Consider the following 14,506-nt stretch of genomic DNA (forward strand, 5'->3'; position numbering starts at 1 on the left):
GGGTCTTGGTCCGTTTCCAATTTGACTGAGCTTCAGTTTGCTCTGAGTTCCCTCTGATTGAATAGGCTCCATGCTCGAAGCTGAACAAGTGGACAAAACCGATCACCTGCATTACGGGATGTAAACATCCCGGGATGTTTCTTCTTTTTTTCCTGACTCAGGTTTTTTTTAGGAGTTTTTCCTTACCGCGAGGGAGGGTCTAAGGACAGGGATGACCTGTTCTTTATAGTCTGTTTAGTTTTTACCTATTGTGCATATTTTATGACTCCATCTGTGCATCTGTAAAAACTACAGGCATGAAGCCCAATGAGGCAAATTGAATTTGTGATATTGGGCTATATAAATAAAATTGAATTGAATTGAATTGAATTGAAACAGAGTAGGACACAACTTTTAACGTGATACACATTACTTCGCACACCGTTTTTCAGACAATCTTTAATCTATCAGCGAATATAGCTGTTGCCTCCTCAATGCCCATCTTGCAGCATGTCTCCTCCATACCGAAGTAGCAAGTAAAAAGTGTTGACATTGAAACAAACGTTCAAAATTGGTCAGCAAATTATACAGATTAAACTAAACCGACAAGGACTGCAAAGCATAGGACTTCCATTACTCCTTCAGGACTCTATACCCTTGCGATCCAGTCTGGTACAGTCCAGTATTTTGAGTGTTTCCATTGTAAAATAAACCTATTAAACAGTACAGAAGAATTCCTCTTGGGGGCCACCCATCGGTTGCAGATTCATTGAAAAGTGGAACAGAACTGTTGGGGCGGAGCCTTCAGCCACCCAATTATTGACAGAAGGTGATGATGACATTAGAAAGCACCAATATAGTCCTCGTTTAAGCTAACGTTTCTAGAGTTTGTAAGCATATGGGTTTTTGGGGTTTCCGTGTACTATTTTGGTCATAAATCTATATTGAAAATGCCTGCAAACAACAGCAAGGTCTGGTATGTGGTGGATGACCATTGTTGTTGCTTTTCTAATTACCGGTAATACATTTTAAAGAAGCATCTTCTTTAACCAAAATGACTATTATTTTTTTTAAATACACCTTTGCGTTTAAAAAGGTAAATGTGACACAGCAGGACAGGGGAATCCAGAACTTCATAAACAGAGACACATGCTTCTCTACTGTTTCACAATATTAGAGAGAAACAAAAAAAATGCACGCACAGGCTCTCTGAGGCCGTCCAGTGAGCTGAAATGTCCACACTTGGCTGCACTGTGGATTGCACAGTTGTGTTTGGCATTCAGAGTGAAGGGACAGTTAAAGGCCTGACCACTGAGGCCTGACCGCCTTTAATCAACACACGCTCACATGCGTGCACAAAAGTAAGAGACGCAAAAAAAAAGCTAATTCCTTTCTCCCAGATGTGCGCATCCACACATGCACTCACGCACCATGTTTCATCTGACATCATTTCTCAGTTAACCACAATTGATGAAGATGAAATGTCATCGCTCAGCTTCTTGTGGGTGGATAGGGATTGCTACAGGGTGGCATAAAGGGGTGCGGAGACCTTTACTTTACCTACATCAACAGTTGGAGCACGGAAATTCAAGGACGCATGGAATCCATTGATCATTTCAGAAAGATGGGAAACTTTGCCGGCTGTAATATATCTGTAATTTGACCGGGCTACAGAGCTCCATGTGCATTCCCTCCAAAAGGAATGTGAATAAGAACGTCTCTGCTAAAAGAAATGACTTTTGTGTGGACTTCCATGTAAACAAGTTGTTTTCTGAGTAGTCATAGCTTCTGTAAAAAATAGTTACAACTTTGATAAGGGTAAAGCAAGTTAACATTTTACTTTTATAATGGTATAACTAGAAATTATGCTTTAAATACTCCAATTAAAATTGTGTTTAACATGTTCTTTTGGCATTTTTCTGAAACTGGAGGACATTCATAAGGAAAATTTATCTTAAAATTGTGTTTCTGATTATTTCTTTATTCAAATTGTTGTGAATCATAAGCAAGTGGAAGAACCAAACTAGTAATAATAGCAATGAAAGCATTTCAATAGAAAACAAGAACTCTCGATTTTGTAAAAAGAGCCAAGTTTCATTTAACCATATAAAGCCCACCACATCATGTAATTCACAAGTTCTTTTTTTTTGTGATGAAATCCTCAAAAAATAAATATTTAAAACAAAAATCTACATTGATTGTATCAGATATGATATGTTAGATGATTTGGTAAGTTTTTGCTCACAACAATTTTAGTTTAAAAGGCAAAAATATTGATATTAGTGTTTTAATTATGATGTTTTTAACAAAAATTCCACAATCTAAATGTCTTAAAAAGTCATTTTTCATGTTGATCTGAAGCCTCTGTTTACAAAATCTCCTCTGAGGGGGCGTGGCTTTTGGAGTTGAGCTGAGCTGCTCCATCCCTTATCTCCGCCCTGTCTGATTGTGATAGCTGTGTTTCGCGTAAATCTTCACTGTTGCTACATAAAAATCTTAAGCAATATCAGTAATGTCCAGTCATATTGTTTTGATCCGGATGTCAGCTCGGATAAGGAAGCGAAGAGCTTCATGGACTGAACTTCCTCCAAAATCCTGATTCTTTCTCCTTCCAGTTCACCAAAGACTCTTAGTTAATTATTAAATGTTTATTGACGTTGCTGTGACCAATAAATTCAATCCATTTGTTTCTCAAAGCAGAATCCTCGGGAAAATAACGAAAGCCATCAAAATGCTCTTTCATTGATTTACAATTCTTTACAACTGCAGTCAAATGAGCTGCTGTTCACATTTCCGTGGTCACATCAAGAATTTCTGTGGTGGAATCTTGCAGAGATTTTCCAGCATTCGCAGCCCAATCACGCTAATGTTTTAGGAATCACAAAAATGTGTGTATCAAATATGATAATAGTTGCACTGAGTTAAAATTTTAAAGGGCTGAGAAAATGTTACTGTTTTTTCCCCCACATGTTGTTAACGTTTTGTATTCCTTCCTTCTAATCTCCTCACCACTGGCTTTCTAATGACCTACAGTATGTATATAGTCAGATGTGCTACTAGAACTTCTGTTGAACCCTAATTACTTCCTGCCTCAACTTTATACACATATGGAGAAAAAAAATCCCAAAGGAATTTATATGCTTCATCTCTTGCCAACCTTATTGAAATGGAAGACACAAACAACATTAACACCAAGGTTACTTCTGCAAGGTCGCCAGCGCACGAGCAAACCAGTCGTGAGATACAAGGGGAACCCAGCAAAGTTCCTCGACAAACAACAACCTTTAATGTGGTACAACATCCGTCAAATTGTGTAACATTTCCGCGCTGAGCTGTAACTCCCAGCGCTTGCTTTTATTAGAGAGATGTTGTTTTTGTTAAAATGCTTAGGCTCCTGTATGTTGACGTGTGTTGCGTAGCAAAACGGCAGATCAGACAGACGCGCCGGCGCTGACGCTTATGTAGCGACGCTTGGGTTTTTCAGGTTGAAACGACAATGAGAGGCCTCTCAGCTGAAATCATCACAGCTCCACAAAGAGATGATGCAGCTGACAAGCACTCACGGCGTCGCCGTACAACCGCGCGCCTCCGTAAGTGAGGCACTTGACAGCCACAGCTCCTGAAAGTATCAAAGGAATGCCGACAAATCTTCAGCACAAGGGCAGCCGAATTAAGAAGGAAACTGCAGGTTACTTTATATTGTATTTATGGGCTGCTTAGCTCATCCAGCAATGTCAAATATACAAATGATGAGGAAAACATTTAACTTTTTCTGTTGTTTTACGCTGTGATTTTGAAGGAATTTTTTATGACATTAAGAAGTAGTGACAGATAAATGAGCTGTAAAACAACAAGAGCATAATTAAAGATTCAATTTTCATGTTTCTCCTAAAAGAAAAGAGGAAGTCAATGATGAGTTGATAACAGATGTCAAACTACAAATGGTTCTAAAGAGGAATTTGTGCCTCCAGCTGGAGTTTCTATCCCAAAGACAGGCTGTTTCTAGCACTTTCTACTGCGCTTATATCCCCCTTCTCCTCCCTGGCCTCTCTTCCCAACTATCTCCTTCTCATCTTGGGGAAATGATGGAGTGAGTCCCGTGCTCTACTCCAATAGTTCTCTCCTCTGTCACATTACATGTGTTTCCAAACATACACTGTCTGTCAAACAGCACGTTTCCTGCCGTGCTTCCATCCTGGTGTCTTTGCCTGTCAACTGGCACATGTCTTCCAGACTGCTCTCACAAAAAAAAAGCATGAACCATAATCCTGGCATTCAATCCGATGACCAGAAATATGTTTTTTTGTCAAGCAAAAAGACTTTTGTAGAAAAAAAAGTAAAATAACTAGAGTTAAAAACAACATTTCAAGATGAAATTGCATTAAAATAGCTTTAATTACAACAAATCTTGCTTTTATAAAGGCATTTATAAGCTGAAAAATGATCCTATGTAACCATTTTAAATGGGACTAAGTTTCTTCTATATCATGCATGAGCATATGTGGTTTAAGAAGGCAATCTGTAGTTTGTTTGTGCATGCGTGTACAGTTGTGCATATTCATATACAAAATACGCATGCACACATCAGACTTTATGTAAAGATATGTCTGTATAGAAATGATTTTGACTAGAAGGGAGCAAGAAATATTCTTTCTCTGCAGCACTCTTATGCAGGCTCTCCTCTGTGTGCATGTGTGCGTTTGTGTGTGTTCAGTTGAATTCCTGAGCCTGTGGTTACCAATAGCTTTGAAGTCTCAACAGTACCAGGGCCCCGGGGTGACAGGCCTACCCACTACCCCCAGTCTGCATTGGAAGCCCATAAAGAGAAAAGCAAACAGGCAATAATACCCGGAATGAGCGAACCTTTTCGGCATCCTTGGCTAATGCTCCTTTGGTTGTGCACGCCAGAAATGTGCACACACGGGCGCAGGCACACACACAATCAACTAAATCTTTATATATACTGGTTTTACGACAGTCATTTTTGACAACAAGTAAATCTAAAACACTTATTTTTATCCTCTGCTTTTTATTTTATTATTTTTTACAATTACTCTAATGCCTTTATATGCTTTTTAAACATAAAATAATTAGAAAATCTCACTTTTTAGGATTTTTAAATGCCTTTTAAAACTTTCACCTGTTGGTTAATTTCAGCAGATTACACTTATGTCACCCAACAAATTACAAAGTGAAAAAAACAAATAGTAAAATTGTGTTTATTATTTGGATTTTTGATTTATCTAATGGATTTAAATCCTAAGAAAACAATTTTAAATAATAAAGAAGTTCAGAGGCCAAAATTGAACTTAAAATAAGAGAAAGAAGTAGAAAGAATAAATTGTTTTAGAAAAGCCTAAATCTTTTGCGTGACACATTCCAAAGACTGGAAGAAAGTCTGTCTGGCTCTAAGTTAAAAAAAATAATAAGCCTTGAGATTTGATAGAATAATGTGTGTTCATGCAGTATTTCTCAATAACATATCAAATTTGCATGAGCTCCTTTAGCTCATTTGTTTCTTTTGTTTAATCTTAACAAAAACAAAACAATTTACAAGTTTTTGCAACGGGACAGTAATTACTTCAACTGATTTGAAAAGTTGTTGCTGTAATTTTCAAAACTTCTGCTTGCATAACATAAAATTATTAAACATTGTGTTTCTGTCATATATTAAGAAAAAAAATACACAAATTGATTTTTTTATTTTTTATTTTTTAATGACACATTACTGAAAAAATAATAATAATATTTTTTATTCATTTAAATAACTCTTTTTGTTCCCATGGTTTAAATAAATATACACCTTTTGTGTCAGAAGATTCATAACCCTGATTGTAACAATAAAATATGTTCAAAACAAGAAGCTTTCAGCTCCTATCTGTTCGCTCAGCTGTTGGACGGAACAAGTTAAAAGAAAAATTATTTTGTGAAAACCATAAAGACACAGAAAAAAAAAAAAAGTAAAATATTGGTTTTACCTTGTTACCTAACAAACATTACAACATGACGCCATAGTTTCCTTTGTTTAAGGAAGAAGTATGAATTTTATAGATTTTATTTTGCAAAAATAAATATGATGTGAATTCCTGATGTATAAATGGACATATTTTTTTCATCAGGCTGCTATAGTGCAGTGTTAGCATCATGATTCAAGAGCCTTCTCCCCAGAGCTCTTGGTCCAGGGCTTGTTCTTTACTTCCAACTCCTCTTATCCTCTCCAGGTCCAAAGGGGCTAAATGCCAGGGAGCACACAACCCAAAAGGCTGCAGAGGCAACAGAAGCCTCTACACTAAACCAAACTGACAAGAGAAGAGGAGATTTGAGCAACAGAACACTAGTGCTACCACCCAGCCATGTACAGTATAATGAGTTTACGCTGGGAAACACACACTGGGTACATTTAACTGATCTGACTGCTCGGATTTGGTTTGCAAATGTGTGTGTTGGGAATCTGTGATGTTCATGCACAAAAGGTGGAGGTGCCCTTCATAGAGGAACACCCAACAGTACCAGGCTATTGTTATGCCGCACTATACCATGCTGCTCCGCGTGGAAGCGTGTGCTGGTACAGTATACACAAGGTCTTATCACAGCAGGGTTCTGATGGGGAAAAAGCCACAAAGACCCAAACACTGTCAATGAATGGGACACGGATAAATATATGACATAGTGGCGTGGAGATCTCATTTTTTTGTGGTGATCTGTGCATTTCAGTGTGTTTGCCAGAGTCTGTTTATAGAAGCCAGGATATGATCTAATGGGGTTTTTCTAAAGGAAATCAGGACCAAATGTTGAATTTACAGCATTAAAGTTCAGCGTACTTGATGTAAATATTAAGATTGTTATTTAAAGGAGTTATTTATAGTCACAACTAAAGAGGTTTTTACTTTTTTTTTGTGGGGGGGTATTTTACAAACTTTAAGTATATTTTTGTTAATTAAACATTTTTATTATTTATTTAAAGCCCTAAAAGAGCTTTAATAAATCACAAATAAACATCAACTTAAGGAAGAAATTAGTAAATAGAACCTCCTGACCACACAGGAAGGAACTCAAGCACAAATTCATGAAAAATATGTATAACAAATAGAGTCCAACTGATGTGTGGTCTGAATAAATGACATTGAGACATGCAACTCCACTGCCAGAAGCCCTTTCATCCACAGTGTGCATGTTAAACGTTAATAACGGGGAATGTAATTATGATCTGAAGCTAAAAGAAGTGCTGACTCAGTTCAAGCCAAGCCTGTGTTGTTTGATTGGATGATGGAGGCTTGCGTGACAGCGTCAGTGGAAGATGTATAATTCCGATTCAAAATGTCTGCTGGGAGGCCACGCAACTCTGTGCATGAGGGCGGCAGTTAAATCGCTTAAGCTGGAGGGTGAAGAGTGATATAAAACATTTGACATGAGATGGACGAAGGGCTTTGAACCAGCAGCCAAGACCAGCAGTTTAGGATGAACAAAGACGCTGGGAAGAGAGGAGCGAAGGATAAACTTATTTATTGAAACTTAGGCTTTTTTATTTTTTTTTATAAATCAATTTACCTTAAATGTATTCATTTTCACTTGCTAGAAAATACATAATACATCTGGATAAAACAATATATTTTTTCTATTATTATTATTATTGATAAATGCTTTATTTTAAAATTCTGGATTTCTAAAAATTGACCAAAGAATTTATTTTTTTAATGCAAAAAATATAAAATTACCTAAATTTTTCTGTTCTAATCTATTAACCCTAGAACACTTTCGCTATAAAAAGTTACAACATTATTTTTTCTGGGTAATTCTTACCTGATATAATACACCAAATAAAACGTATTTCTCTTAAAAAAATAAATCAATATATAACAACACATGATAAATTAGAGAAGTTATTTTTGGTTTTCCATTTTCAGCTGTGGCTTATGTAACAAAAGGAAAATAAAAATGTTGGAAGATCTTAAAATATTCTTAAAAAATCCTAAAAAATTAGAAATATGAGAAGAAAAAAATCCTAAAAAAATAAAATAATAATGATACAGACTTGGCCTTTGGTCCACCCATTCTTGGGACATGAGACTTCACCCAGGGACCCATGACACTCAGAAAAATGCAACATATTGAAAATTATGCTCAGGTAAAATTCCCCCAGCGATAGTGCTTGGTTAGTTAAAAATTAAAATAAAAAAATAAAAAAACTAGTGAATTGCATTGATATCCAGTGCAGCCAAAAGGTTGGAAATTTAGCCTTTGGGTGTTTTGTGTTTATTCAAGCGAAATAGGTCATTTTCTGGAATGAAAGTCCCAAAACCCAATTTGCAATAAATAAAACCTCAAATGTTGCCTTTCTCTTATTCAAACAGAGAAAATAAAATAATAAAAACAAAATAAGCATTCTAAAGGAAATAAAAAGTATAAAGTGACATTGTTATGTGTTTCTCTTTGTCTACACTTAAAGATTTATTCCATACTTTTTATAATAGGCATTACTCGTCTGGCAAGTTTGAGGATTGTGTGTCTTGATAAATCCAGCAAGAATGTAAACCTGCGTCTCTCCTCAGCATACAATGAAGCAGCTGCTTTCACGTACAACACACACACATACACCACACACATCTCACAAACAGGCATCCGTTTGCTGTTTTAGGATCAAATTAAGGGTTGCAAGAATTTCACACTGATGGTAGATAGGAGCCGGTTTCACCTGCTCCAGCCTGTTGTAATGACAGATGAAAGACCGACTTAGAGAGATTAGATCTGGCCTCACATTCGGTGTGGAAAGGATGAAGGCTGCTCACAAAACCTACAGTAATCCAGATGATGACTGACGATACCTTTCACATTTTACAGCAGCGGAGCTCCATATCAACTCCTTTCAGTGACATTTATAAAGGCATTCCCTGTTACTAAGAGAACCAACAACAACAGAAACACACTCTCTGTTTCTGCAATTTATTAAAGCTATCGGTCATTCACACCGGTCACAGACACACAAATGCAAAAGTGCAATGCACTCTTGACATTTCACTGTCAAATTTCAATTATTTATTATTATAATTATTTAAAAATATCCTCCTTTTCAACATTATCGCAGGCAAGAGACACTCAAACAACACAGCAAGACACAATAGTAGGCTAATACAAGAATGCCCTCTACTAAACCCCTTGTACACACTTTGGAGTCCGTATAAACAAAGACAAATGCTCTCAAACAAAAAAAAATACACAAGAAAAAAAGATTAATAAGAGAAAAATATATTACGTTACAACAGCACCTAAAAGAATTGCATCCTAGCATAAGGTTGAGTTTTTAGCCCAGTTTTCTCTTCTTCAGCGATTCAATAAGCCTTTTATTTACGCAACATGGCTTCCCTTAACGCATTTAAAGGCCCGTATGTGTGCACTGAAGGTCAGCGACATGTAAATACTCAAGAAAACATCGCTTAAGCATCTGCTTCTATCCATTTTCGTTGGCTGTGGCACCGTGTATAAGTTTTCATCTCACGCTGCTGGTGTGTGTGTGTGGGGAGCACGCCACATTCAGCCATCTATCTGTTAACACAGGGGGCCTGCAGAACAAGCTGCATGGTGGGGCCCTTGACGGCTGCATACAGGGGCTGTGGGGGCCTGTTGGTGCAGCTGTCCCACTCCATGGTAACATAAGACCTTATTAGAGTCCATTAGAGCACTCTGAAACTAATAAGAGATTGTCAAATACATCCAAACATTCACACAATTTACCAAGAGGCAGGAAGTGAAAGGAGGGTGTTGGAAGGGTGTCTGCCATTTGTCTGGACGTTGTCATTCTATTCTTTTTAAACGGCCTCTTTTCGATTTGACGGAAAATCCAGAAACCCAGCCGGATGTGTAATAATATACAAGCGGTGATCAATGTTAACCCTTCCCCCCTTTTTTATTTACCCAAGAGAAAAAATGGGGCACTTTAATGTGTGGCGAAATAAACTCCCTTTCACATTGATATTTATTTTGGTTGCGGTTCAAAATTTTGCGCACACGGTTTTCATCTGACAGCTCTATGTTTATCCTGTGATTGGGACAATGAGACGGGCTCGTCTGGAGTCCAAAGCTCCAGAAAAAGAGCCTCCCCCGGCCCTGACAGCAGGGGCTTGACCTGGTAAAGCGCCTTTGATCTTTAATTAACACTGGGCATGCCTCTGGAGAGGAGAGAGTTGAAGAACAAGGGACCATGGGGGACGAGCCGCAATAATTGAAAACGCTAAAAATCGACCCTTTTTGGAGCAAAACTTTTACACCAGTTTCAGTGTGAGACTGAGACTGCTGTTAAGAGGGTGTTGTGTCTGGCTGCTTCATCTTTAGATCACTCACTAGAGACAGAGTAGCCAGGGGAAGCAAAGGCATCATTTTGACAAAATTTGCTGCCACTCTGGAGTGTGCTTTCTTTTTTTTTTCCAACACTGTAAAAAGTGAAACACTGAATCAATTAACAAAAGCTCTGTAATTCCTTCCATTTAAAGATATTCGTTTTTAATCAAACAAAGTTTTAGAGTTGAGTAAATCATCAACCCAAAATTTTAATTTGATGAAAACTAAAACATTGTAAATGTAAAAAAAATACTTTTGTTAGTTGATCCAATTTGTCATTTTTTTCAGTGTGATCCTTTTCTATCATTATTTGGTAAGTATCTCCAAGCTAAAGAAATATTGGTGACAAATACTACACATTTTGTCTCAATATGGATTTGATTGAATATTATAAGTCAGGAGTCCCCAAGCTACGGCCCAAGGGCCGGATCTGGCCCGTGAGCCGAATGTGGCCCGCCTCCACATTTTATCTGGCCAATTTGGCCAATCGAGACCCACATAGAACGTGACTTTTTATTCCACCCTTCTTCAGTCTGAACAGTGACGGGAGAGGATAGACTATTAATTGGTTTAATTTTATAAATGTTTTAGTATTATTTTTTTTCTGTAAAGATGAGAGAAAATAATTATTTAGCAATGTGCGGTTTTCTGGAAAATTATTTAAAAACTAAGGCCCTGTGACAGACTGGCGACCTGTCCAGGGTGTACCCCGCCTTCGCCCATCAGTAGCCGGGATAGGCTCCGGCACCCCCGCGACCCCGAACGGGACAAAGCGGACAAGAAGATGGATGGATGGATGGATCATAAAAACTATAAAACTATAAATGTTTACGTTTAGACTCACCCAGTCTATTCTAGTGATTAGAAAAAGTAGATGTCCAAGTAGATGCCATATTTTAAAATTTGATATTTGCTGCTTTTATGAAGCAAAAAAAAATCTTTAGGGAAAAATAGGGGGAAACTTGAGAATGCTAGTAAAAGATTTAAACTCCTGTTTACCCTTTGACCTCACTGGTCATCTGATTCCAAAGGGAGGCTTAAACCTCCTACAGGAGGCTCATTTAATCAGTGTTAGTTTTGTTGAAACAACTGACATAACACTGATATTCCAAGAAATCTAAAAATTATCATTAAAAAATCTGCATCTAATAAAAAAAAGCTAAAGTATTTGCTGTCGGATACCTCAACAATTCAGCACAAGCAGTAAAACCAACAGCGAGTAGATATTGCCTCTCAAACAGAGCAGCCATGGGGATCAGACAATGAAAGACAAACACATCTGCAACCATCTTAAACTGCTCCCCGCTCATACTTTCACCAGCACCCACAACCATCACCGCCAGTACTTCATGATTCACCATACACTCCAAGCCGCTCTTTTGTTCTGCCTTATCAGACCCATCTTTGCAGTTCTGGTTAAGATCTTTCCAGAGGTAATGATGTGTCACAGAGAAGATTGCTGTTCGAGCATTCTACACTGCATCCTTTGGCTGGATGAAACATCATTTTCAAGTACACAACCCATCCACAGACACTCAGGGATCCATGGGTTTGTTTGAACGCCCCATATTCAGAATGCATGCAAACAGAAAAACACACGCACACTCTGTGTTTTCTTTCCCCACATTAAAGCTCTTGAGTTGACAGATATGAACTGTGGTCCTCTACATCAAACAGTCTACTCATGTAGACCAGAATAGATAGATAGATGGAAATAATACAGGCATAAAAAACAAGAACATGAATGGGTTGTTCGGTCAAAAAACTTGCAATGCATGATGTGAAAATATTTTTGAAAAGTTCTTACTTTGGCAGGTGCTGCTTCTCTCCTCGTATCCCGGGTTACATAGACACTTCCCGATCGGCACAAGCCACTCCCCCTCCGTGCTGCAGTACATTCGTGGAGGTTCCTCCTCTTTGGAGTGATTCACGCACGACCCTTTGACCTCAACCAGTGACTGGGAGTCCATGGGCACCGTGTCCGGGAAGGAGGCCAGATTCCTCACAGTGTATGGGCACTTTTTAAAGTAAACCCTCACCGACACTAAAGCTACACAGGCACCCACATCCTGGAATGCGAGGTAGAAACCCTTCTTGCTCAAGGGCCCCACCTCACGCACCTCAGTGTTCAGTTTGAGAATGCGATCCCCGAGATCCGTTTGGGTAAAACTTTCATCGGCGGCAATGGTGTCAATCTTGAGGTACTGATGCTCTCTGAAATGGCTTCCCTGGTCGTCGTCTGTCTCCAGGTACAGAAGGTTGAAGGTCTCCTTGCAGGTCCCCAGGACCAAAGGAATGGAGTTGCAGTCCCTCAGAGTGAACTTCAGCTCCACGTAGATCTTCTGCGCCGACTGCCGAGGGATCCAGTTGGTGCGAAGCCAGTTGTTCTGGCTGTACTCCATCACGTTGCAGACCTGGAAGGTTCGTATGGGAGTGTAGTGCTCGTCCACCCCACTGATCTCCTCCCACTGGAAAAGATGCAGAGAAGGAGAGGTCGAAAGGAGAAACGGAGGACAGAAGAGGAGCAAACATGAAGGGAAAACGAAGCCGAATTAAAGAGAAGTAGATGAGATGGAGGAATTGTAGAGAGAAAAAAAGGTGGAAAACGATGGGGTTATTACAAGGTTGGATAGAAATAAATAGGGAGTCAGGACAGCAGGTGTTAAAAGATTTAAAGAGGGTGGAAGATTTGGGAAAATTAAGGGTTGGAGAAATAAAAGGAAGGGGAGAACAGCAGAGAAAAACAAAGTTATCTCCACCCTGTAAGCATTTAGAGATGAATTATTCAGATCCAGAGTCACAGTTGCTGGAATCTAAGCATCTAATAAAATCTTAAGGGTGAGAAAAATTACACTACAAGATCTTAGATATATAGCTCTAATTAATTAGAAGCAAATTTGCAGCATCGCTAAAATTCCTTGATTACGACGAAAATATCCATGAGAAAAACTGCAATTAGTTCTTTCATTCGAGGTTTTTATTGTAAAAATTGGTATTAATGAAAAGAAAAATCTTGTAGTGTTTTTAGTTTCCCACCCTTTTTTTCTAACATTTTCTTTTTTTCTAAAAGTGAGGAGTTTCAAGCTGCAGTCATGGTTATTTGCATCACAACACTACTTCTACGAAAAAGGAAACGTGCTGAATCCACTATGGAACAAAAGAAGCTACGACGTTTATAGACAGATGTGAGTGAATACCAGAAACGTTCGTGTCTATCTTACATTTTCCCTCCACTGGGAGAAAGCAAAGAGAGAGGAGAAGAGAGGAAAAAAAAGAGAAAGAGAGCTGGGTCATTCCTTTTGAATTCAACACTGCGGGAAGACTCATTGGTCATGCACTCCGGCTTTGCAGTCCCGGAAAGTGAACACTGACTCACAGCCATGAGGAGGACAAACACCTGAAACAGTGGGCTTATGGGAGTTAAAATATTTATTTATTTTTTTCTAAAAGGGGGCAAAAAATGTGTTAATGGATGCTTTTCTCTTTTCTATTTAAATGGAAATTTGGCTGATGAAACTTTTTTTTTCAAAGCAGAGATTTATACATAATCATCATCAGTCATTGATCAAACTTTACAGACCCACTCCGATGGAAACCGTGTTTTTTTATGTTCTTGTGGTAGTTTTCTATTGTTAGAAGACATACGAAGAAGCTGAAAATAGCATTTCTGAGTATTACTTTACTCAAATTGTTCTGAATCAGGAGCAGACAAAATAAAAATGCTGTTTGAAAAAGCTTGTAGTTGTGACGCTCCGCTCCTATCTGATGCATCGGCTTTCAGACGACTAGATCAAGTGAGTCTTTGTTTTCCTCTTCCGAGCTGACATCTGTATGGGTGGATAACTCCAATTTTGCTCGCCATTTTTGTTGCACTAGGGGATGGGAGTTTTAAGGGCTGTAAGGTAGCAGGAGAGAATATAAATAGATGGGTGATGGGAAGTGGGGGTGTTCAAATTTCTAACGAACTATTGCTTTTGTGCATAAATTTTTCTTTTTTTTTCCCAAAAGATAATCGGAGTGGATCTTTAAAGATTTCTCATATTTCACAAAAAAAACAACATAAACAGAAACATACACTCACAAGGATCATGTTCAAACCTTCAAAATAAAAGCATGTACTTTTATTCAATCAAGAATGTTGCTTAGTCTTCATTGTGTGTCGGAGTGTGTGCATTTTAAAATGAAGTGAAAGGCA

At 38.2% G+C, this 14,506-nt stretch overlaps 1 protein-coding gene across 6 annotated transcripts in view; it reads right to left on the reverse strand.

Moving 5' to 3' along the window:
• Positions 1–14,506, reverse strand: part of epha3 (eph receptor A3) — a 92,261-nt gene that overhangs the window by 59,552 nt on the left and 18,203 nt on the right. For 4 of the 6 annotated variants that reach the window (XM_024286638.2, XM_024286637.2, XM_024286642.2 and 1 more), the window contains exons 3-4: positions 13,533–13,544; positions 12,119–12,779 (exon numbers count right to left, since the gene is read on the reverse strand). In XM_024286638.2, the coding sequence (XP_024142406.1) occupies positions 12,119–12,779; positions 13,533–13,544 (673 nt within the window). The remainder of the gene's footprint in view (positions 1–12,118; positions 12,780–13,532; positions 13,545–14,506) is intronic. The other 2 variants (XM_024286640.2, XM_024286639.2) reach the window with 1 other exon arrangement.

Source organism: Oryzias melastigma, linkage group LG21 (assembly GCF_002922805.2).
Source record: "Oryzias melastigma strain HK-1 linkage group LG21, ASM292280v2, whole genome shotgun sequence".
Taxonomy (NCBI): Eukaryota; Metazoa; Chordata; class Actinopteri; order Beloniformes; family Adrianichthyidae; genus Oryzias; species Oryzias melastigma.